Below are 25216 nucleotides of genomic sequence, written 5' to 3'. Positions count from 1 at the left end.
CCCTTCAGGCACTGGAAGCTGCTCTAAGGTCTCACCTGAGCCTTCTCTTCTTGCTGAACAAGCCCAGCTCTCTCAGTCTGTCTTCACAGGAGAAGTGCTCCAGCCTTCTAATCATCTTCATGGCCCTCCTCTGAACTCACTCCAACAGGTCCACAGCCTTCTTATGTTGAGAGCCCCAGAGGTGGAGACAGTACTCTAGATGGGGTCTTACCAGAGCAAAGGGGCAAAGTTATCTCTCTTGACCTGCTGGTCACAGTTCTTTTCTATCTTCTCTATCATAAAAGGTCATTATGCTGGTTTGCAGACTTACGCTACCAGTACTCCAACACAGTAAGCTCTAGAAGGTCCTGTATTCTTTTCCTAAGAGGTTTAGCATTCACAAAAACTAATGCCAGTAGCACTGGAGACTGCAATTCCCAGCTGCAGGAATAAATAGGTGATTACATGCTGCTCTATATGCCTTAATCCTGACCTGCTGCTTGCTAACACAAGATAGAGGAAAAACTTCAATCGGTGTTCATTAATTTTGTACATAACATTGTTGATTATTTTAGGGCACCATTAATGGAATTTAAGGTAGCAACATTTTGATGTGCTGCAACTCAAATAACTGGACTGCAACAAATGATCCATTTTACGTGGATCTTGAGGTACCCAGGAGAGAACAGTTCCTCCCCACACTGCTGCCTTTCCCTGGCTGAAATTAGCACACAGCTAAGCCCTCCTGTCTGTGCTTTTCTTGGTTTTAATCACAATGGAGAAAGGAAACAGAAAACCATAAAGTGACTCTGACTACGAATCTTTCCCACAAGAATGTAACTTATGCTTTTCTTTCTTCAATCTGATCTCTTAATGCTGTGATACCATTAAGGAGATAAATCCTATGTGGGAAAAGAGATGTTAGATTGGTCAAAATGAAGTCACAGCAAATCTGTACTAGTTCTACAGAAAAGCATCAAGGCAGTGAAAGAGCTAAATTAAATTCTGTACCTGACTTCCTGGCATCGCAGTACGTTCTGTTGCTGTCACTGGGCACTCAAATGGCCTTTTGCTGAAACATTACAACAAAATTAACAAGATTAGGAAACTGGTGAAAAATGCAGTAAAAGCCAACAGACATTCTGAGTGAAGGAAGCAGGCTCATGAAAGCAGGCTGAAACAAATTTTGTGTTCTAGCCGAGGAGTACTTCTCAACCCACTTATCAAGCTAATGTTAATTACTTGAAAAACTGTTCTGTTGCACAGAATGGCAGGATTACTGATAGTACAGACAGCATAACAAGAAGCTTTGAAGAAAATAAAATAGACTTATCACATTAACATTAATACTTGTTTAGCAAAACCAGCTAGATCTTGGATTTTTTCACATGGAACAAACACCAACTGTAGCTTGTTCCTTATTTCATGGGGAAAGCTAAGGCAGGTAAATACAATAGTACTATGAGAATAATGACTCTGCTTAAGAAAGAGTATATGTATATTTTTGTCTACTTTATTCAGGCACTGGGAACAGCAAAGCATGATCACTTATTCCATCAGCATAGCCCATCACCCACCACAGAGTCCTGGCTTCTTGCTCCTGCTGCCTGGGCAAACCCAGTGGACCCTGGTTTGCTCCCTGTCTGCCTGCTTGAGCTGCCTTGTACAACACATCTGCTTCTCTCAGGGAAACTTGTAAAAAGGATCATCAAGACCTCTGTGACATCTAAACTCAGTGCATGCTATATGCAGAGGTGAGGAAGGAGCAATTCCTAAGGGTGTACTTCCTACACTGCAGAATAAAGTATTTACGCTAACTCCTGAGTAGGCTTGTATGGAAGGTGATGATGAATGAAAACAGCTGGGACTTGATGTTCTTAAAATGTTCTCAGGCTAAATGGTGAGAGTAAAAGAACTACATAGGCAGCACAATCTGCTGATGTTACGCCCTTATCTTCAGCCTAACACTGGTAGATTTCAACTTCTGTAACACTCCTCCCAGTAATTCTCAAAGAATCCCGCTATATATGGTTGCAGTGTTTTCTTCTATACTTGAAATAGCATCCTCTTTCTGAAGAAGAAATTCAAGTAACCAGAACACAGAGGTAATGCAGGCAGCCTGAATTTTATTGCATAAGGAGGAGAAGGGATATACTCAACAATGTCCCTGCGATTGGAAAGCACTTTAATCTTTGAAATTTCTGCTGAGTTTTGCAGTGCTGGAGTAATCAGAAATGGAATTACTCTCCCAGTTCAAAGTAAAATTGTTAAAACCACTTTACATGCCAGATCTTGCTGAAATGATTTTAGCTGGCAGCAAGTATTCAGTGTGGGTGAGGTCAGTGAAAACAAATTCCTGTTTTTGGAATGCCTGGAAAGACATCTGCAGATAGCACTGCACGACTGCTGCAGGTTTAGGGAAGACTCCAGCAATTTACTCTTTCATTCCCACATTCTAATTACTGAGGAGCTGCTTGAATACAGTAGTCAAATGAAAGAAACAGGTAATCTTGCACAGGGATATATTCCATTATTTCTTAGGAAGATAAAGTGAATTAATAAATTCACAGTAAAGCAATACTAATATCGCAATTTTTTCAAGTGTCAGAATGCCAAAGTCCTTCAGCTGACAAGAGATATGCTTGTATATTTTCAGAGACTCTTTGTCATAGATAATCTGATTAAATAGTTGCAGTACTTCTATTTTGCTTTTTTACTTAACGTGCACCCTTCAATAGTATCTGCATGATGAGAAAGAGTCCTTCTGAATTTTTAGTCCCATTGTGACTGGCCAAAGTACCCATGGATGCCTGTAATTCAAAATCTAGAAATTAAAAGTCCTGACCTGATAAAATGCAACACAATTTTTGTCTATGACATACCTTCTCACTCAGTTTCTCAGAATTAAAAGAGGCTGAGAGAACTAATAAGTAATTCCACTTTATTCCCTCTCATTTCTTCAGTTGCTACAGGACACAGACGAGGATCTTTTCATGCCCCACATACATTTTTATTTCTTAGGTAGTAAGATTGCACTTTAGGAATAAAAGGTAACCTCAATATTTCTCTAGGAAAGCAAACTCAAAGAGTAAGAACTACTGCAGTATTTTCTAGTAGGACATGAAATCAGAAAACAACATTTAAAATGCATCACAAAACAATTTTTGTGGCAAATATGCAAAACTGGGAAGATCTCTAGCATCAGACTTGGAGAGCGAGTGGGATTCAAGGAACTCTGAATTGCTTTATCTCAATCAGATTAGCTACAGATGTTGTTTGCGGTTGTCTACACATGCAGGTAAATAATGATATGAGCCTAAAAATGCGGTCAGTATTTTCACGATTATGTCTACAAATAGAAGGGTTAGAAACATCTGAAAGTCTCTTGTGTATCATTCTGTAACAAGAAAAGCATTCTACAGTCACACACTGCAAGAAACTGATGAGTATAAAGGGCCTAGAAAAAAAGACATTTTTTACAATAGCTGAAGGTTGACAAAAAGAACTGGAATTTGATTTTCCAAATGAATTAAGGTTCTAACACAAAGCCTTAATGGTAAGGAACCGTAGGTACACTATGATATTTCAAAAATTTCTTAGTGATAGGCCAGTAAGAAGTGATATAATTAGAAACAGAGGCAATAAAAACACTCGAAGAATTACATCATGGGAGAGGACACCTCATATCAGGAGGCAACGATCAACCACGATATGGTTTCTAATTTACATTTTACTTTACCCATCTAAACTATGAGGGATGTTGCCTAATTTGCTGCATTAGCAACATTACCACTGAAAATCAAACCATAGTTTGCCACTATACACTAGTGATTCAAATGAAGCCAGACTGATTGGCCTATCCTCTGGAAGACACGTGAGCTGATCGTACCTAATACTTCCCTACTTACTCAACACTTTCAGCAGAACAAACACAAAGGAGAAAAGGCCCAAACACCCCAAATCAATAAATATCACTAATTTGAACTCCATTTGCTTAGGGAAATTCACTATGTGTTTATTCATTAGCTTCATTGAGCTGATATTCTAAACAAAATTATCTACCACCATGACTGTTTTATTTAGGAAACATTCAAAATTAAAATCCAGGGGAACAAAGTCTTTATAGGAACACAAGGCTAAGTGATAATGCAAATTAATTAATACACTGGGGCTGCACTTATTAACACATCTCAACTCAGTTGCAAATTCAGCTCAGATGCTCAAACTGCAAATTGCAGTAGTTTAGTTATGACACCTTGCATCACTGAGGGCTTGCTGCCTGGGTTTGGAATCACAGTGTAATGACAATGTGAAAACATTAATCCAAAAATAAACGAGCAATCCTCTTCCCAATTTGCAGCGTGACTCCAAGTCTGTCAAATGAGAGCTCGAATCCATTAGAATCCCAGTTGCAGAGGGACCACAAGAGACGACTCCACTTCACTGAGGCAAGATAATGAAATACCAGACCCCCTCCTGAGAGAAGGAGTAAATGAATAAGAAGAATAGGTGCTGGTGTAATACGCTAATCAGAAGGCAGTGTCGAAGTACTTACTGTACCATACACAATGAAGAGAACTCTCTCACTGTGGCTCTTAGCAGAGAGTTAATGTAGGGGATCATGGAAGTTGGAAGGACTCAAGTGATATACTCAAGAAAATTTGCTCCAGAGTGTAAAAACTGAATACTTCTGTAGTCCTATTTTTCTTCAGTAAAGGAAAAAAAGGGTAGACTCTGTCTGGTTTTACCAGAAATATGCTACTTAGAAGCCTTTCAACAAGGCAGCAACAATAAATATTTTCTCTTCGTGCACCTTATTCAGTACATGTTTCAATCCACCGAAGTTAAGATAGCAAAAAATACGCTTGAATGAACATAGCAGATGAAGCCAGTATATCACTTCCCAGACAGGTTTGTAAAAACAATCTAAGTGCTCTGAGACAGCTGAACAGTGGTGCCTAGTATTTTATTCATGGAAAAGCACCCCTAAGTTGGGGATATGTAATGAAACTCATCTGCAGTGCAGTACTTTATATTCACTGCAGGAAAGGACTAAAACATCCCTCTGTGGAACATAAATGTTTTGCAGTCTGCATAGGCTCTGAGGCTTCACTTCGGAACCCCTGCTTTAGAGCATTTAAACAATCTACACATTATGAATTACTAACTCAGGATGCAATGACTGTAGTTCCCCGTAATGAACCTATAAGTTTCCAAGACACCAACAGTTTTGGTCTGGATGTTTTTTCCTTTCATTTGGGTTTACGTTGTCTATTCTGTACATGAGATATTCTGCCTCCCTAAAAATATCCACTGGCTGCTACTTTTCCTGCATAACCTGTGATTTTGATGAGCAATGAGAACGCTATTCTCTTCTGGGATAGCAACTGGGAAATGTATTTTTCCACTTCTAACTTTTAACCCTGGTGTGAAGTCCCACAGATAGCTATCTTTAACTAGTAAAATGTTTCCAGTGCACAGAGGGCAAATACATTCCTTCATGCAAAGGAGCAAAGGCTGTAGGCATATAAAGTTTTATTTATGTTGTTGTAGGGCAGGTGTCCTTGCTGGAGAGAGGTGGTCTCTGATAAGAGGTAAATGATTGAACTAGGACAGTAATCTTCAAGCCCTCAGGCAGTCCTGGTAGGTCAGACTTCAAAAGTGGTAGGGAGGCATGACAGAAACTCATGCACCTGCCCTAATAATACACAGAGGACTTTGTTTTCCAGCTCAATCAGATCTAGTATCAATAGGAAACATTAAAATTACACTGTAAATTGAAAACACAACACCTTCATACATTTATTTAACAGTTGTTTTGGCAGCACGCTACTGAAAAAAACCACCAAAATAACCTACAAAAGAATACTAAGCACTTGAGGAATGGAAAGGGAGCACACTAAGAGTGCACACCATCTGGACAACAAAGCTATTTGGCACCAATTTGTGGCTCTATCAGTTGATGAGCCTTTCACACTGAAGGCAGAATTCTTGCAGTACTCCCTGTTTGTTAAAGATGCAGTATGCTTAGCAGTGCTCAATACAGTAGCTAGCACATTCATTAAAATTTGAAAACAGAATAAATGAAACTGAGTAAAAGCAATCGGAACACTTACGTTTTCAATCTTTCAACTCACTCATGTTTCCCAGAATTTGCCAGCAAATTCAGCTCAGATGCTCAAACTGCAAATTGCAGTAGTTTAGTTATGACACCTTGCATCACTGAGGGCTTGCTGCCTGGGTTTGGAAGCGTTGATCTTGCTCTGAGACTCTAAAAATGGGCTTGTCACGTTTTATCTCTGTTTTCTCTAGAGCAACAGTACCAATAACCTGTCCTTCAAAGCACCAAGGGGTAATCTACAGGGAGCAGGCTTTCTGCCTAGTGTGACCTTGAGCTTGTATTGGAAAGCTACTAATCACAGAGGGCTATTTGCTTACTTTGTTGCTATTCTCATGGAAACACCATCAGTTTTGCTTAAAGGAGAAGATACTCTTTTGTAACTTTATTGACTTCAATGAGTGGTGAAAACCCTCATGAGGATTCAGCCACCTGATTTGTCCTGATAAATTCAAAGTATAAAATTAAAAAGGAGACATCAGCATGCAATCCAAAAGGCAAAAGGCGTTGCATAGCTGTCCTGGTTTAGCAGTAGCAGTCATTTTTTCTGCTGGTGCAGCACTGTGGTTTTGACTTTCGGCCTGGGAAAAATATTGATAAAGCCGATGTTTTCAGTTGCTGGTCAGAATGTTTACCCTGAGAAAGGACTTTGTGAGTCTCATGCGCTGCCAGGGAGGAGGAGAAGCCGGGAGGAAGCAGGGACAGGACACCTGACCCAAACTAACCAAAGAGGTATTCCATACCACAGCACATCATGCCCAGGATGTAGAACTGAGAGTTCCCGGAAGGGCTGGGGCACTGCAGGGTGGGGGTGAGGTACCGGTTGGTGAGCGGTTGTATTCTCTTCCTTGTTATTTCCTTTATCATTATTATTATGGTGGTAGCAGTAGTGATTTGTGTTATACCTTAGTTATTAAACTGTTCTTATCTCAACCCGTGGGAGTTGCATTCTTTTGATTCTCCTCCCCGTCCCTCCAGAAGCGGAGGGAAGAAAGGTGAGGGGGGAAGTGGACTGCGTGGTTCTGATTTACGGCCTGGGCTTAAACCACGACAATAGCTTACACATATGTTTTGCCAATAGAGCCCAAAATTTTCTACCACCTCCGTTAGTACAGAAGGCATAAAAAGAAATCCTCCTTTTGCACCTCCGCATGCACTGTCACAACAGGCCCTGCAGTCCTTTCCTTCCCAGAGTACAGGGGGATCTATCCACCTGTGGGTGACTGTGACTTAACACGGCCCTCTGATGTGCATCACACTTGGTTCTCTAATCCCATTTTCCCCATAGAACTTTTGTCTTACTGAACATCAGCAGAGAATGAATCTGAAGATAACCAGAACTGTGCAGTGAAGACAATGTGTTTCTTACAGAAGTATTATTTCAGTATGTTTTAGAAGTTAAAAGGTATTTAGTCAATGGAGAGAGAACACAGTGGAGGGAAAGATGCCTAGGTTAACTAACTAAAAGCTGCTCTGTGGAACAGGACTCTCCTCTCCAACCAAGCCCCAGTGTAACCCCAGACAAGTCATTTCAGCCAGCAATCAGGCTTGTGAATCCCTGACGTTAAGAGTGTTGGCTAGTCACCCTAATAATTTAATATGAACTTCTGAACAATCATAGTGGCCACTGCAACCACTGGGATCTCTGCTTTGAATATTATATAAGGCTGTTAATCTCAAAAATGGCATCTCAGTTATTTCATATTGGGCATCCAAAACCTCAGTGGATCCAGAACAAATTGCAGGAAGGTCTGAAAGAACAGTGTTTCAGGAAGGCACGAACTATATTTTAAACAAAAATGGGAATGAAAAACACCAAAAAGTTCTGCATCTTACACTCACTCATTTAACAACTAGATGAAACAAAATAGCTGTGATATATAGCAGCACATGGCTGTATATTTAAGGATTGTATTGAATGTTTGTTGCAGGGAGAAAGAAATAAGCAGCAAAATTACCTTGATTCTAACTTCTCGAGTATTTCAACTGGCAACGTTTGCAACAGTCTTCATAACATAATATATGAAATCAAACCCTGAAACTATCAATTTATTTGAGGGATGTAAAACGTATATATGCCCTAGTCAGAGTAATTTTATTTTACACTGATTAGACTAAATTATAAAGCGATGGCTACAAGCATATGGAGATTTTAATGATGGACTGCAAAGAAATTTTCTGTTTCTTACAGCCAAAACAATCAATTTTTTACGATTATAAGCAGTTTTCATATAATAAACTGGTAACTGGGATATTGCTGGACTGGAGAAAGCATTTTTTAACCAGTGTGGAGAAGGACAAAACCTGCCAAACCAAGTTTGCAAGAAAAATCAGCTGAAGATACATCACTTCTGTCCTAAATTTCACTATCTCGGGAATCCCTGAACAAAACAGGAGAATGAAAAACTCCAGACTTGGATCCAGCAGGATGGCCAGGCAATAAGGAAGCCCAAGTGGTCAGCTGAAGATTTCTTAAAGTGCTTCCACCTGTAGTTGTATCAGTAAATAAACTTGAGCCAGAGGCTGATTCCACAGAACAACAGGAAACAAAAGCAAAGCTAAAAACCGTGGAGGAGTGTGTGTGTTATGTGTATATATATATATAAATATATGGTATAAAAGAACCACAGACCCATCAAAGCAGTTCCTCAGTCTCTTCCTTTGTGAATAGTTAGAGTAGACAAAGTGAAAAACTATAGTGCAATAAAAGACAGTAAAAGTGATCTCCCAAATAAAGCATCTTCACAGTAAGGGTTTTCAAGTCACTAGCCTGTCTATGATGATAGAGGATGAAGATTTGAAACACAGCACTAGTAATCTCAGTAAAAGCAGCCATTTCAGGACTTCTGCAGGTGTAACAGGCCCCCCCCACATTCGTGCTTGAATTACTCTTTAACTACGGTAATGATTCATCCTTGTATCTCCTGAACGTGCTGAAGAAAGAGCAACTAAATGATAAACGTGTTAGCCCACACATTCTGGCCCTCACCTGGAGTTACACAGCCTGGAGGAGGAGAGCTAGCTAAGAAGAAAAAAATAAATCACTGACTGAAATAGGCATGAAAAAGGAGGTGCTCTTTTGTATTTTGTAGGATGATCTAGGTAGCATTAATCCTGTTTTAGTGCAGAACACTCATTGGATGGAGTAGGCAATCTATTGGTAACCTTTCTCGGCCTGGTTTTCTACCATTTATTCTTATGCATAGCCAGCTTTTTGTAGAGGGAGCTGCTAATGCAGGCAGTATGTATTGTGGGGCTCAGAGATCTATCTCTGCAGCAGGTTCACAGAAATCCCTTTTGTTATTTTGAAATTTGGCCTCAGTCTGAATTGAACTGCAGGATACCCAAGATCTCTTCCAGCTTTAAATTTCCATGTATAAGCTCCAAAAGGTCCCCTGTTTTTCACAGAAATGGTAGAAGGGCATAATCCCTCCTCAGGGGCCATTTCTAGCATCTTGCATTAGAGAAAGGAGATTTGAAAGAGGAGCTGTCACACAGGCCTTTCTCCCTACTGTTCTCAGTAGAAAAATAAATAAATAAATAAATATCTAAAATTTCTCTCTTAGAATTAAGAACATTTTGATAAAGAAGCTAAAAGCAAAGGCAATTAAAATAGCACATTTGGTATTGCACTATTAAAACAGACATGCTCCCAGCTAGCCCAGTGATTCTTATTTATGCATCATATGGCCGTAAGTTTTTTAAATTTAAGCAAAAATAATGATGCTATCTGAGATGCAAATTGAAAATTAATGTTAGTCTGAGATGTTCTCAGCTCATTTGGAAGGAGAGAGTAGGTTGAGTGAATCAACTTATTTGTTGGTTTGAAAGTAACTGAACAAGTCTTTTAAATATTCATCAAATAGAAGAGATAACTCTATATTCTAACAGCAAATATTTACAAAGCAGCAGCACTAACCTTGCATTACAATAGGGAGTGTTCTCCTCTCTGACTGGTGAATATAGTGGATGAGGGACAGGGGCTGGCGGCCTGTTCATGATAAAAGACTTGAGTTCCTTCCTTTTCTTGTCATCCTCAACCAGTACGAAATCAGACACAGATTCATCCAGTGTCCTGAAAGTGTACAGGTCTTCCTCGCCACTGTCTCTCTCCCATGCATCTTCTTTGTAGCATGCTGTTATAAGTCCATCACTATGTTGTCTTTCACTTCTGTCTTTCACAGAATTCCTCTCTGAAAAAGTGAGGACTTGTGTTCCATATATACAGTACATAAAGGATATCAGGACTTAACTTACAGCTTTAGAGTTTCTTAAAGTAACCCAGACTTAATTTCACCTCTGAAGTGCTCTGATTTTCAGAGGCTTCTGATCATCTAAGTCAGTAGAAAGGATGCCCCAGAGGAATAATTCCAACTTCAGAGCCTCCTCATGATTTCACATCAGATTATCAAAACCAGATGCTTAGCTATTAGTCCAAAATAAATGGGCTCATTTAAAAGAAATATTGAGTGCCCCAGGTGCTCCCACCAGAGTCACACAAACATGTGCTTTAATGGTGAAGCCAAGTAAGTGGTACCTGTGGCCCTCGGCATTTTGGAGTCAGGGTATTTGTTACCTCTTGCAACAATGACTTAAGAATTGGAAGTTATTCTAGAAAATGCTGGGGCTTGTCTTTCCTACATCTTTAGCGTCCCACATGGTTTTGAGGGTTTTACTAAGACGGAGTGTAGGACAAGGTGAAAAAAAAGTTTAAAGAGCCCCATACAGGGCAGATGAAATTTACGACCTCTTATAACCTATGCTAAGACTATCTCCCTGCCAGTAACTCCTCTGACTCTCTGTACTTCCTACATTTCATGTATTTCATAGTATAACTACTCAGTACTTGCATTCCTTTAGCTTTTACATTTTACTGCATTAAAAGGAATTGAGTTTCCCAATACTTTAGTTTGTTTTGATTTGTCTTTAAAACCCCACAAACTGTGAAGAGTTAGAAACTGTAACAGAGGCCAGTGTTCCCATAGATGTTTGTAACTTTCTTGTGCTGATTACCCATCTCTCCTGCAAAAAACAGGAGCCTGGAATTCTTCTGCTGAGTCATGTTCTTCTCATGCTGTAACCTACTGCCTGTGCATGTGTATCTGCTAAACAAGGTAGTGGTCACTACTCGGGTTTTCAGTCCTTTGGCTGCTACTTAAAGAATTGCTTTATCTGTTTATGAATCATAGAACCCCATAGGTTGGAAGGGACCTCAGGAATCATCTGGTCCAACCTTTCTTGACAAAGCATGACCTTGACTTACAAGTGCCCAATTGGAGAGACCACCACTAGAGACCACCTAGCATAACCCCCTGAGGAGGTTATTATGGGTTCAGAGGAACCGAACAGTCTTTGTAAGTGGGATATGTTCATAAATGGGATGTGTTATTAATACGTACAATCAACATGCATTCTGGCTAAGTCGTAAAAATGTTTTAAAGCAGCACTTGAGATTAATACACCTGCCATATTTAATATTAAAAATATTTTGTTTCCAGGTCACTATGGAAATCCTATTCCTTTCTCTGCAGGATACTCTTTCTTTTAACTCCCACACGGGGCACTGTCGTGCCACTGTCAAAACACAGGCTTCAGGAAGAGGGGACTTGCCTTTAGGTATTCCACGGCAACATCTGAAGCAAGTGGCTGATAAAACTAGGTAGCAATGACACATTAGAGCTCTCCCTTGAAAGCAAGCCTCATCCTTATTTAGAGGAATTCTGATACTCCCCCACCTTGCTCCCCAACGATGAAACCAAGGCTAATGCTTCAGAAAGCTTCACAGCGTGTTTTAAACGAACTATTCACACAGGAGTGTTTTTAGACAAACTCTGCCTTACCAGAACAGCACTCAGCACAGGACACTATGTAGCCAAGAAGCTTTCTAACCTGGTACCCACATACAGATAGACAGCATTTGACCGAGGGTCACATTACTACTTGATGGTAGAGCTATGAGAACTATTTCAAGACAGACATTTATTTCAAACCTACACTATCAAATCCTATACGTCAACCTGAACCCTCATTTATGTATGCATATAGCTGCAGTTGAGTATTTCATGGGAAACAAAACACATCTTTAACATTAATTTTATTCTTTCTTTTAGAATCCACCTATGACTCCCAGCTTTTTCTTTCTCAGAGAAAACAGGACAAAACCCTACCTATAACAGGCTGTAAGGCTAGAAAGCTATTTCTATCTACTTATGCGAACTTGGATGACTTCAGTGTGCTTGGTGATGGTAATTTAAGACTCTCTTAGGTTATGCCACATTTAAAAACAGAGTTAACAGTAATAACCAGTGGAGAAACTGAGAAGCAATTTGTGTGTGCACTTACCAGTAGTATTCAGGACAAATAAGAAGGGTTTATTTTCCCCTATGTGACTATTTAAGATTGGTATTTAAGCTTGAATTCTTTTGCATACTTATTTTCCCAATGAGTAAAAAGTGATAATCATCCCCTCTGAAAGACAGGCAAATAGTATTTTGGGCTTCTCATCAGCTGAATCAAAATACAACACAATTTCAGGTTTTTACTCTGGGGCAGAAGGATAAAAAGAAAAAAGGGAAAAAAAAAAAAAAAAGAAGGCAAAGCATTTCATTACAGGTCACAATTTCTCTCTTTTCAATCTGCAGCACGATATGGCTTTTTATTTATAACCACAACATTGGCTAAAATGTAATAATATACTCTTACTTCTCTATGCACAGTTGCTTTCTTTTAATTCTACCTGTGAAATTCCAAGCTGTATTAAATCAAGGTAGTATTTAATATCTTAAAGTGGTAAATACTTAACTTGACAAAAATACAAGCTCAGTAGTTTGTTTCAGGCCTCTTTTGTAAATCCAGTGCATCATGTATGATTTAGCAGCTCTCTGAGATGGGCAGAGTGAGGAAAACCTAAAACCTGAACCCAGCAGCCCATACCCCAGTTCAGCTGACATGCCTGGTCATGAATATCTTGGTGGAGGAAAGCTCATATGCACTTGCTTGCTTTGCAGAACTAGGGCTATACTGCCTAGCCACTGCTATTAGAAGTAACCATACATAACCTCTATAGCAGCACCTAGTCTGCATTTGCACATGTTTGTTCGTGGGGTTATTTTCCTCCCAAGGTCGTACCTTGTGATAAATCATCCTGTCTTAGGATGCCAGGCAGGTTTTGAGGGGGAGGAGGAGGCAGCCTCTTACAAAAAAAGCAGTCTCCTGTTCTCTTCGAGATCATCAGGTATGCTGGCATACAAATTGTCAGGACGGCTGTGAAAGCTGTATGAATCTTCTTCTTGATCTTCATGTTCTGTCTCTCTGCTGTCTTCTACATCATCTTCTTTCCTCACCCACCTCAGCTTCTTGTTGGCATCTCGAACCAATTCCATATTGATCTCCTGGGTTCTGCTTGGCTTTTAATGCTAAAGAATGCATTATTTCATTTAAAATTTGCCATCTGGAAACATACCCTGTTTCAAGGATTCCACAGAAGCAACACAATTGCTAATAAAACTTTTATGAAATGATACAGTAGGAAAGCTGTCAAATACATAGTGTCAGTGAACAGCTTTTTAAATATTTACCAAATCAACAGTGGAAGTTTTTATTGTATCTTGCTATTCTGATACACACCACCTTCGTGCATGTAGTGTTAAACTTCTCTAGAGCTGCTGTCAGTCTGAAATCACGCACACTTAACTTGCTTCCATAATACACTTGACTTTCAATGCAGCACAGTGCCACACTTAGTAAAACAAAGCTGTAGCTCACACAGCTGTGTAACTTGTTTTTATACAAGGGCTTATTTAAATATCTCTAAAATTAAATAAACATTGCCCTGGGAGACATGGCTGTACTCCTGTGGAAATGGAGCTCTTCTGTCTTTAGTGGCCCATGGACCACAGAATAAGAATATAGCCTAAAGATGGGAAAAGATACATATACAAAAGCACCCAGACTTGGATAGTCAACCTCAGTGACATAAACAGTAAAGTCTGCCACCAAACTTACAGTAAATGCAGAGCAAGTAATATCAACCCTTGATGCAGGTTTCCATTCTGATTTATCTTTTGGTGATGCCTTTCCTTCACCACTGATTCAAATGAGAAGTTAGGGTATTTAGCTGGCTAACACAGTCAGCTGTTACAATCTGTGGTGTTCTTCCCTGTGCTCACCCTGAGGTGATCCCATAGAAAGCATGACAGAGGCAGTAAAAACGTATCAGGGCTAAAGCAACAAGTTTAAACTTAGCAAATAAGAATTATCCTTTTTGTATAGAATGTGAGACATTGTTAACAAGCAGATAAGATAGAAACAAGATAAAGTTTATCTTTATAATCCATGATACTGTAAAACTTATGCAAAATATATGCCATCAGTAAATGCAAAAATGCAATTTCATTTGCAATCTTCAAGGGGAGTACATATGACCACACAGATTATTAACAAGCTTGTAATCAATCTATGCTTAGATGTATGAACATCATGCTGCAAAATCTGCCTCCACACAGGTGCTGGCTGCATCTGTGGACAGTGTCTCCCCTCTCTGAGAACTCTGAGAATTCAGGTCTTTTCTACATGCAGAGATCACAGATTTCCAGGATCCACTGGGGGTGGTGGTGGCTGCACTGAGGTCTGACTGAGCAATGACTTTGTTATCATGACTGAATCCCTCACCTGCCTTCCCCCTTGTCCTAGGACTTCTGCAGTCCCTGGAAGCTGCAGTAACCTGTGGAAACGGAAAGTAATGTGCCCCCTCTGTTTGTCCATGATCCCATTCGTTTAATACAGCGCATGCTTTGCTACTGATAAAGCAATCTAACAACATGACTTACTCACGGCTGGTTGAGTTTCTGAGCCTAGCATAACCACGTAAGTGTCATCAACTTCTGCTTCCACCTTGCAATTGGTGAAATTATCTGCTGTATTAATCTAGAAAGAAAAACAAAGGAGAACATTTGTTTTGATCTCATCATCTCCTATCTTTACATCCTGCAGGCCTCACTGCAAACAGTTCCTGTACCCTTGTGGTTGGTACCATCGGGCACTGAAAAACCAGAAAAGGGACTGCAAAGCATGCTAGTGGTTCTACCTCAGTGCCTCAAAGTGACAAGGCATTGGGTTTTGGTCCCCTAGAAAGCCATTATGTTCACACAGGGCTTTTTTAAATCAGCCTGGTGAGGGTCAGAACACTTGGTTCTCTACAATGTTATCAATTTATTTCTTCAAGCAGAAGAAGAACGAACTTCTGCTCACCCGTAGCTACTAAGAGCAAACTTGCAACATACATAGGTACAGACAAGTTCTGTCATCTTGAAATACACATCACACACTTGTCAGCTGCTGATTTTCAGAAAGAACTGGCATTTCAAAAGGTACCTTTTTTCCAAAGAACTCAGCAGGCACTTCATTCCCATGTAAGTGTAATATTAAAACACTCCTGCATAGGCACAATGGAGCCCTCAATAATTGTTCAGGAATTTTGAATCACAAAATGTCAGGTCTGGGAGTTTGAATACACCAGCCTCAAAGCAGGCAGGGAAACACCATATATCATCCAGTCTGCAAGATTAATTACAAGCAGATCAGTGGACAGTGATTTAAGAGGAAGAACTGAGACCCTTCTGCATGCACAGAAACTGAATCCTATGAGCTCATGCCACACTCGATGTTTGTTCCTAGTATCCTGCTGCCTCCTGACACACAGCACCACTGTCTGAGGGACAGAGTTCGCATTGTGTGAAAGGGGAAAACATTTGGAGAAATGGTGGGGTTTTTTGGGGAATCGAGAGTGCCTACTTCCCTGTTACTCCTGTACGCACCCACCTCATGAACACTTGTCTTCAAGACAGTGCAGCCATCAGACGTTCCCCTGACCCGCTTTGCTGCTTTAACAAGGCACCTGGATTTCTACATAGCTATACCTGTGTCCAACAATAAAGTATTACTCTCCATCTTCTACGCCCATATAATGTGCACATCAGACAATCCTGTTTGCTTGTACTTCCTCATAATTTTTCTGGTTCCTCTGTGCCTCACAGACATAGGATACCTTTTAACAGCCTTGAAGTTAAAGCTTTTCAGAATATTTATTTTCAAAAGATTTAGGCCTGCATGTGCCAAATGTAACTGCACAGCTGGGGGAAAAAAGGGTTTCATGAAAAGTTACATATTTCTTCTCAGAACAGAAGATGTGTGCAGAAGAAATCAAGCAAGCAGAGCTCTAGATGCATTAAAGCTGTCCCCCTATTACAGTGGAGTACCACACCAGAGAAATTCTTTCAAGATGCTCACTTTTATCTTTACAAACACAAAGTATGCACGGATAGACAGTCAGTAGAATGAGGTCAAAAGAGTAAGTGGAGGAAACAACTGGCACTTTCTGATTTTCTTCATTGGCAAAGATATTTCTCAACTGAAGGAAACCTGGTGACTCACAGGAAAACAACAGAATAGATATGATTAATATGCACCTTTGAAACTTCAGTGTTTCAGAAGATTGAAGATCAGCCTGCCTTGCTAGCTTATAGTAGCTCCGCAGATAATGCTGAATCTCCTAAGATTTCCTAGAATTCAGGATGCAATTCAGAAGTTTAGCCACTGACTAATGTAATAGCATAGCTAGAGTGATGTTTCTGCAGCAGAATTTAGGATGTAGTGTACAATTCACATGCAGACCTGAACTTTAAATTCTTTTGAGTCTGTCTGGCTGAATATGATTCTTTGATGCACTCAGAGATTTCTTACAGATGTCAAGCTAGTTTCCAAAGGAAGAACTAACTTTATTAGAAACGACTCTTACATAAAAAAAGTATAAAAAAGCTGCTATTGTCAGCACAGAACTGCTCACAACAGACTACGGAAAAGGGCTCTGAAGGTTTGAAACTCTAGTTTGTGAGTTAGCAATAAAATCTCCTTACCTCAAAATGCAACAGGGATGTTGGAATGAATTGAAAGTCCTCTGAAAGTCTGACGATGTTTCAAGTCCCAAGATTAAATGCCACCTCTCCGCATTAAAAGGTAGATACTTAATTTTCTTTCAGAAATTTCAACTGTCTTTCAAATAGGCTGAGTTTTTGAATAGCTTCAAAGCTGTCCCTCTTATACAAAGTCTGAACCAATTTACCTCAATTATTTACTCAGGAATGCCATTAACAAAATTATTATAAACATCCTGTTAGCATTTTTTGCAATGCCCTTCTGAAAAGCCATCCTTCTTAAGGCATGTTTTCTAAAGATTTCTTCCTTCTTATACAAAGGATTTTCTTCCCATCAAAAACATTTCTCTCCAGTGAATCATTTACCAAGAGGGAACCCTCCCCCATGGTAAGGGCCCATACCATTGAAATTTGGTGCTTTGTACCTTCTTGTACAGCAAAGAGTGAAATGTGAAAGAATTCAGAAGAATCTAACCCAACAGTGATATTGTATCCAGTTATAGCAAAGTGAGGAGCAGCTAGACATCAGCACTTCATTAAAAACAGTAACTCACAGGTAAGTATATCAATTGCAGCTCACATAAGTCTTCATATATAAAATATAAATGGATATACATATACATCCATACCTTATGTTCCCAGAAACAAAGTAACACAGAAGTCCTTATGAGAGATTCCTCAACAGCTTTCAAACTGGGACAATGCTTAGGGCAATAATTCACTAAGTCATGCGATTCTTATTGTGATTGATTCCACTGTTTTCCAATTGTCTCCGTATTAGTTGTAATTTTCTTCCAGAAAACTGGCCCCTAATAAGCTGAAATTCAATTGTGTGTATATATGTATATCTCTCTATCTTTTTTACACTGAATAATTATCTCCCTTGTGACTCTAAATTCAGACTCACATCTCCATTTCATCTTATTGTGCTGATATTTCTTTAAATAAATAAATAAATAAATAAAATGTATGTAACAGAGACTTCCATGTCTGTGTTGCAGTTTAGGAATTCATTCTTTCTCCTACCTCCTCAGTTTTTATGGACTACTGCAATAGAAAAACTGCTGGAGAAAATTCTTATCATTGCTTGTAAAATTCTCACCGATCCTTTTGACAAGACATTCTCTTTAGTTAGGGCTGAGTTAAAAAAAGAATTTTTATTCCTATGGAAGTTAGTCCCTGATGTGATATAGGGTAGTTTACAGAAGTGCACTGGAATATTTACATTATTGTATGGACTAACAAGGAGTTGATTGTTGAGGCTTAAATATCAATCATTAAAATGTTGACATGGATTTGACAGTTCTGTGTCTCTGTCTTGACAAATCTGTCATCCCTTCTGTGGGTTATCCTCTAGTTTCTTACAGACTTGGCCTTCACAAGTCACATCTCTGTGCTGCCCAGTGTTCAGCACCATTGTACTGGTAACTCTCATGCTATCCTGGCAAACTTCTTAAATCTGAACAAGGCACATTACTGCAGAGCCACTTACAATGCTGAATGACATGCATACGTAATATTCTGTGGAGCCCTTCAGTGAATCTTAAACACTGTAACTTCATACTATTTTCTTCCCTGCATGTAAGTCAGGCTCTGCCAGGCATACCACGATATACTTTCCAGCAATCTCCCTAGATACCTTCTGCTGCAATGATGTTTTTGCATCCTGTGTATGAGATGCCTGAAAAACATCATGCGTTCCTTCCTTGAGACAAGATTTTCTTTCCCAAAAGTCAGTGCTGAGCTACGTGATCCCCTTCTTTTTGGTATAAACTATCTTTCTTGTAGACAGCATACCAAGCAGGATAGCACAAACAAGGCAGCTCCCTGCAGCCCACACCTAAATTTTAACTATAATCTTATTTCTGATTCAATTTTCACACATCAGTCAGTTCACCTGCCTACCTGTTTTCTTCATTAAGCCTTTTTCTGGAAGAAGCAAGACTTCAAACACCAGATTAAACTAAAGGTGCTGCCTTTAATTTGTTTAGGACAAAGACTATTTGATTTTCTGAACTCCAGGGCTTTTTCAGCTGCTTGTTGGAAACCATTCAAGCTTGCTATCAGACATCTCAAAATATTATCCCATCACACTAAGGCCCATTCTTTCAGAGCTGAGATAGATCTGGTTGCTTGATTTATTTATAACATGTCACCACAACATTTCTTCTTATTGCACTCCCAACATTCAAGTCTGCAGCTCTGCCAAGGGAAGCATTGCTCATTCGTCTGTCTACCGCTACTCTGTGGCTCATGATTTCAGATCAGAAGACAACCTTGGTATGGCTGTCCTACGGACACAGCATTAGGCATCTTCTTCTGACTATTAAGCAACAAGATAACCCCTGAACTCTGAGAAACAAGTTGCCAAATGCTGGTTAAAGCTATCACAGTCTATATGGGCTTGCTAGAAAGGCTGTGAGGGCACGTAGAGCCCAGATGCAAGTACAGTAGTGCTTTTAAAATTATCTGATACCAACTATGCAGGTACATGAATGTCTTTGTCTTTGGGGTCAGTGCATCCTAAAGAAAACCAAATGGACGTGTACTCATTTAGACTTATATGGTCAGTGTCTTGTCTTTTTTCTCTTCAGTGCAGACCTCAATACTGCATACAGTCCTTTCTTAAAAGTAAGATCAACAGCTTTGAAAACCTGGAAGTAGATGTGAACTGTGAACACTTCCAAACTTCATGTAACTGTATGAGAGTTAAATCACTACATAAATCACTACACTGGATTGAGGAGTTGGAAGGAATTTGAAAAATCTATTATCTAAATTGTTAATAGGGTACGAAACAGTACAGGAACCAGGATGACTGTAATAAATAAACTTTTCCATTTTGACAACGAACTGCTGAAAAACAGCCTTATAAAAACATTTCTTGTTAGTTCTGATTTTTCTTGTTAGCTGCATTTCATTTTGTATCTTGGTCTTCCTTATAATGTCCTTACATGCCTATGCTATACTTCTTTGACCTTGGCAACCTGATACAATTTTTACTTCCTCTGGACTTCATTTTCCTATTTGGGGTTGCTCTCTTTCAGTCTTTCCTCCACAGTGAGGTAAGTTTGCACTTTTGTTTACAAAGAAAAATATCCCCTATTTCCTTCATCTTAAACATCAAAACTTTACCAATGCATTTAAAAACTTGAATAATGTCTCCTCTACTGTATTCTCTCCTGAGCAGATGCTGATTATCTAGACCTCAGAGCAAGCCTATGCATGGATGGTAGACAAACACAGCACTTTATCCTGTTTTCCCTTGACTGTTTCCTGAACAAGCCATGCTCTTTCATATAAATCACATAAATTATTCCATCTGTTAATTTACCAAATGTTAAGGTTGGTCACATAAAAGAACTGCATCCTTATCTTAATTTCTATCTTTTTTTGCTTTTATACAAGTACCTAAGTTTTTTAAGCATTGGCCTTGTTCTCCTTATTATTTCTTTAGGCTAAAAATCACCTACAAAATTAAACTGCACAGAAACTTTTGCCTTCCAAGTTTGCTGACATTACAAATCACTATCTGTCAGCATTTAAGATTCTAGAAAAGGGGGACAGCATAAGCAACCTAAGCCTCAACTTGAGAAGTAGCCCATACGCAATCTACTCCAATAGAGGGATGTTTTTTCATTTATTCAATTCAAAGCAATGGCATGAACACCAAAACAAGATATACTGGCTTCCTTCAAAAAAAGTATGCTGGATTCTTCTAAAAAAGGTCAATTTGTTAAAAAAACACCAAACCAAAGCCCACAGCCTCCCTCTCCTCCTCTTTACCGCAAAGTGTAAAGTCTCTTCTAGATAATTTACAAAGAAAATTACAAGCCTGTTTTACCTAAGTGACAAAATTTGTCAGTAATTTCATGACCTTTTCAATCTGATTTCCTTACCTAAATGAAACCTTACTAATCTCTTAAGCTGCACAACTGAAAATCAGGATCACCTCTGACAGAAAAACCAGAACAACTCAGTTGGTCTTCCCACAAAATCTACTTTCATGTATGCTGTAAAGATGAAGAAACTGGTTAAATATAATTCAAAATACTGCCATGCTTCACAATCAAAGCCCTGTGGTGGCATTTCTGGTCTCAGCAGCAGAAAACTATTTTCTCAAGTAATTCCATCAATTCATGTTTCATTCCTGAATCATCTTTCAGTTTTGACCCTCATATGCTCATTTGGAAACTCGTCACTCTTCCTTACCTAGCATTAAAGCATCAAAGCATCAACATAATATATTTCATACCCCTATGCTGCTTCCAAGTGCCTTCTATACAGCCAACTTCATCTGTATTTTAACGTTGGCTGGTTTTGGATGGGTGACACCTCCACATCTCATTTAGAAAGACTTAAATTCTGCAAAAGCAGGACTAGATTCCAACTCTTAAGTCCTACCACAATAAAGACTTTAAGGCTAACTTCATGGAGTACTTCAGAATAGTTTCTGCTGGAAAAGCATAACCACCTTGGTGATGATGAAGACAACCTTGCCTCCCAGTAAGAACCGTGAGTGTGGAAAGCCCCTCCCAAAATAAAGGGGTCGTCCTTCTGGCCTCCATGTAAGAGCTAGCATACTCTATGCCATCTGCTCTCAGAAGACAGTAACAACAGTAAACCACTACTTTCCTCTGTTACTAGGTATCAAGTGGCACACTTGGCAGGTTGTTCATTTCCATGGGAGGTGAACTGTGCTGGCAAAGCCAAAAGCTCTGTCCTCCAGCCCAAACAGTGTACTGCGTGCCTCCCAGGGGAAGGAGTCCTCTCCTTACTCTGACAACATTATTAACTAGAGGGCTTCAGTGCATTTCTGGCTAACATACAAACCTCACCAGGCAGGGATTACAGAGGTGGGAAACTTGCATCGCACAGCCATAGCTATAGTGTCCTCTCACAGGGAGTGAACTTAAGAACAGGGGAAAACAGGGTGGAAATAGGGTAAGTAATTTCAGAACCTCGAGACAGAAGAAATTGTTTTCCTTAGCTGGATGGTTTCCTCCATTTCCCTGTCACAGGCATATCAAACTTGCTTTCTAAAGCATCTGGTCTTGCTTTTAGAGAAACTGGAGTGAAACATAGTAGTTGGGCTTCTCTTCCAGCCTCAGGTGATTTGCTCATAGCACTCCTCATACCTACCAGCACTGCTGGCTTAGACCCTATTTTCAGCAACTGAAGGAGAAGGGACCTCAAATATACTGCCATTTGGCATCCATCTTGGCAGTTACTGCACATTTTGTCTTGCCCTTGCTATACTCTAGCCTCTACTACATCCCTTGTCACTCAGCCTGCCAGAGCTTTCTAGAATACAAAGGTGAGAACTAGATCTACTCTAGGGAATATTTTCCATTTGCACTTTCCATGCATCATTAAATGCAAGCAGACAATTCAGCAAACTCATTCAGTTCCACCAGCATCCCTAAGCTATTACTTTGTGAGCAGCCATTCTAGTTATAAAAATTTTTCTAACTCTCAAATCTGCATTAATGTTACTAATATTCACATATTCTACAATGTAAAATATTCATCAAAGGATTGGAAGTGTTTAAGTATTTATTACTCATTTTTCCCAGGGCCCTGGTATGAGTACCTGGAGAAATGACAGAAGCCAGATTCATAAATTTGATTGCATGCATAAGGACAGATCCTACATTGCTGTTCATTAGCTTTATTAATGTTAAGCACTTTTACTACCCTATTACCTGGCTTGATATCCAATGCTTGCAAAAAAACCCCAGTCCAAACCAGATGAGAGGACACACATTTCTCTAAAGCATGAGTGCAGTGAAACATTCAATACACTGTTATAATCAAGGATTACAGCAGGTGGGAACAAAGGGGGTGGAGGAAGCTTTGCGGCACGTATTCTAGCATGAAATGCTGAAACAGAGAGCAGTTTAAAGCTGTGTGGGCTGAGTAGCCTAGGGGCTGGATCCAGCCCTTGAAATACTTGAACTTGGCCTCCTGAGCCAAGCAAGAGAAAGCCAAAGAACAGGATATATTATCCTGCCAGTCAAAACTGCTGCCTTCTGCTTGCTCCCCAACTGTCAGAGCAAGGTGTGTGATACACAACGCACTCTGCCTTCTCAAAGAACATGGCTGAGCCATTCCCATTGAACTCCATGCTGATACACAAGGTGGGCCCTCAGCTTTCTTCTTCTCTGCTTCACGATGGACAGAGGGAGCACATGTGCTGCAGTGCCTCAGCTCTACACATCTTTGACTTATGCACGTCTCAGGATGCACCCAGGAGCTGCACGTGCAGCATTGCTGAACCAAAAAGATCAGCACATTCAATGCCCAGAAATGAGTTAGAGGACCATTCTCCTCTATCTATTTTTTTTTTTTTTTTTTTTTCGGGAAGTACAAGGGCATAAAAAGTTCCTGGGATTTTTCTCACTGATGCTGTTCAGTGCTATGTTTTCCATGATTCCCTTTCATTTTTCCATGCCTTATTGAGGTCTTGTGATATTGATACAAGACAACCGTACCCACAGTGCCATCAACATCGCTTAGCTAGCTGAGGAAGAAGTACAGATTTCTCTTTAGGGGTCACAGGTGTGTATAATTGTTTTCTTTATTGGCATGGATTTTGGCTTAACCAGCTAGTTTCTGCTTTGTTCATATTAGTTCAAATCGAGAGCATTTCATGATCTAATGGATAAGCATACTCATGTTTTGATTAAACTAATCCTAACAAATTAGAACAAAACAAGCACATACTAGATTATGTAGAAAACCAAGCAGGGACACAGAATGACAGCAAAAATAATATTGTGACATTCACAATAATTTGTAAAATTTCTTCTGCATATAGTTTGCCAGAAGTCCCAACAGCTACCATATTTTCTGAGATACTAAAAGATAACAAAGTGTTAGAATTCTCACGTCAGTGTGCTGAAAGTATATAAATGCACATAACTACCAAAGATAGATGATTACATAGAATAAAAGAAATGAGACATGAAACACTCCACTGCCAAAATCTAATGATTTTAGGATCAGTCTGGAGTAAACTTATGACTGAAACAAATGATTTGCAGTATATTAAAAAATAAACAAATTAAAACATCAATAAATACCCAACTTTGGGCTCAGATATTTGATAAGAGCAAAAAGAATTGCTTCATTTGAAATAATCTATTGTAATTTGAAGTAATTTCCTTCTGGGCTCTCTTACTAAACCATTTCATTTGCATATCTGCCTTTAACTTTGTTATGAGCAGATTTACTTCACTGTGCATCAGCCAGCTTTCATTCCCGAACTGATCTCTATTTGCATCATTATTCTATGTAACTTCACACTTATTTTGTATGCCTGTCTATCAAATCATAGTAAATTTTCTGCAACATTTTTTAAACTCCTACTTTTAACTGAATTTTGGGAAAAAAACCCCACTCGCTCCCTTTGTACAAATTCACCCACACTAAGAAACAAACAATAAACAAAATACAAACTAAGTAAAAGCTTGGTGTCTTGATAACCATATTTCTCTTTGTGTTTTTAATGTCCTTTTATTATTATACAGCCTTCATCACTACAGATTTGAAAGAAAAACATTACTGCAGGAGAAAGAAAAAGGGACTTGTAATCACAGAACTTAATTTACTGGTATATACAAAAATGTCTGTTTGGTTTTTAAATCAAATCACTGCAGTCCCCATCTGAAGAACTTGTGCTTACTTTCTCTCTTCAAAGTATTTGTGCTTTTCTTTAACTACTGAGTATCAAGAGGTTTATTTCTTTCTGAGCATTCAAAAATAAAATTCCTCCTCAGACTTATTTTAGCTCATTTCTGCTTTAATGACAATTCTTGTTACTTCACTTTTCACACACCCACACGACCTTTTGAAAGACTCTCAAATCTTGTATAGTACTGATTCTGCTGAACAAAATATCCACTGCTGTTTGACAGGCTGTGTAATCACTGCAAACTCCACAAAAGCACTCCCATCTCGCCAATGGGTTAATTTTTCACTCTAGCAGAAGAAGAATTTTTCTTTTCTTAATTATTTCTGGGCAAAATGATAACCATTCTCCAGAGAGCTTCCCTTTCTCTTGATGACAATTGCACTGTGTGAACTTTCAGTGTAGTTATTAAATTACTGCTCCCTTAGCAGACCAGCCAGCAGCAGAGAGAGGAGGTGGAATATCGTTAAGTAACATCCAATGTTTGTGTATGTT

At 39.3% G+C, this 25216-nt stretch overlaps 1 protein-coding gene across 1 annotated transcript in view; it reads right to left on the bottom strand.

Annotated features, from left to right (window-relative positions):
- The window catches only part of BANK1 (B cell scaffold protein with ankyrin repeats 1), a gene marked incomplete at both ends in the record, with an annotated part of 139469 nt that overhangs the window by 7509 nt on the left and 106744 nt on the right, over positions 1-25216 (bottom strand). Inside the window, 7 exon segments of the mRNA XM_080637543.1 lie at positions 991-1036; positions 1040-1068; positions 10027-10290; positions 13226-13305; positions 13307-13435; positions 13437-13512; positions 14926-15022. Of these exon segments, the coding sequence (XP_080493669.1) occupies positions 991-1036; positions 1040-1068; positions 10027-10290; positions 13226-13305; positions 13307-13435; positions 13437-13512; positions 14926-15022 (721 nt within the window).

The sequence above is a fragment of the Psittacula echo genome (genome assembly GCF_963264785.1).
Source record: "Psittacula echo genome assembly, chromosome: 1".
NCBI lineage: Eukaryota > Metazoa > Chordata > Aves > Psittaciformes > Psittacidae > Psittacula > Psittacula echo.
The sequence above is the reverse complement of the archived record's forward strand: the minus strand, read 5'-3'. Positions and strand labels throughout refer to the sequence as shown.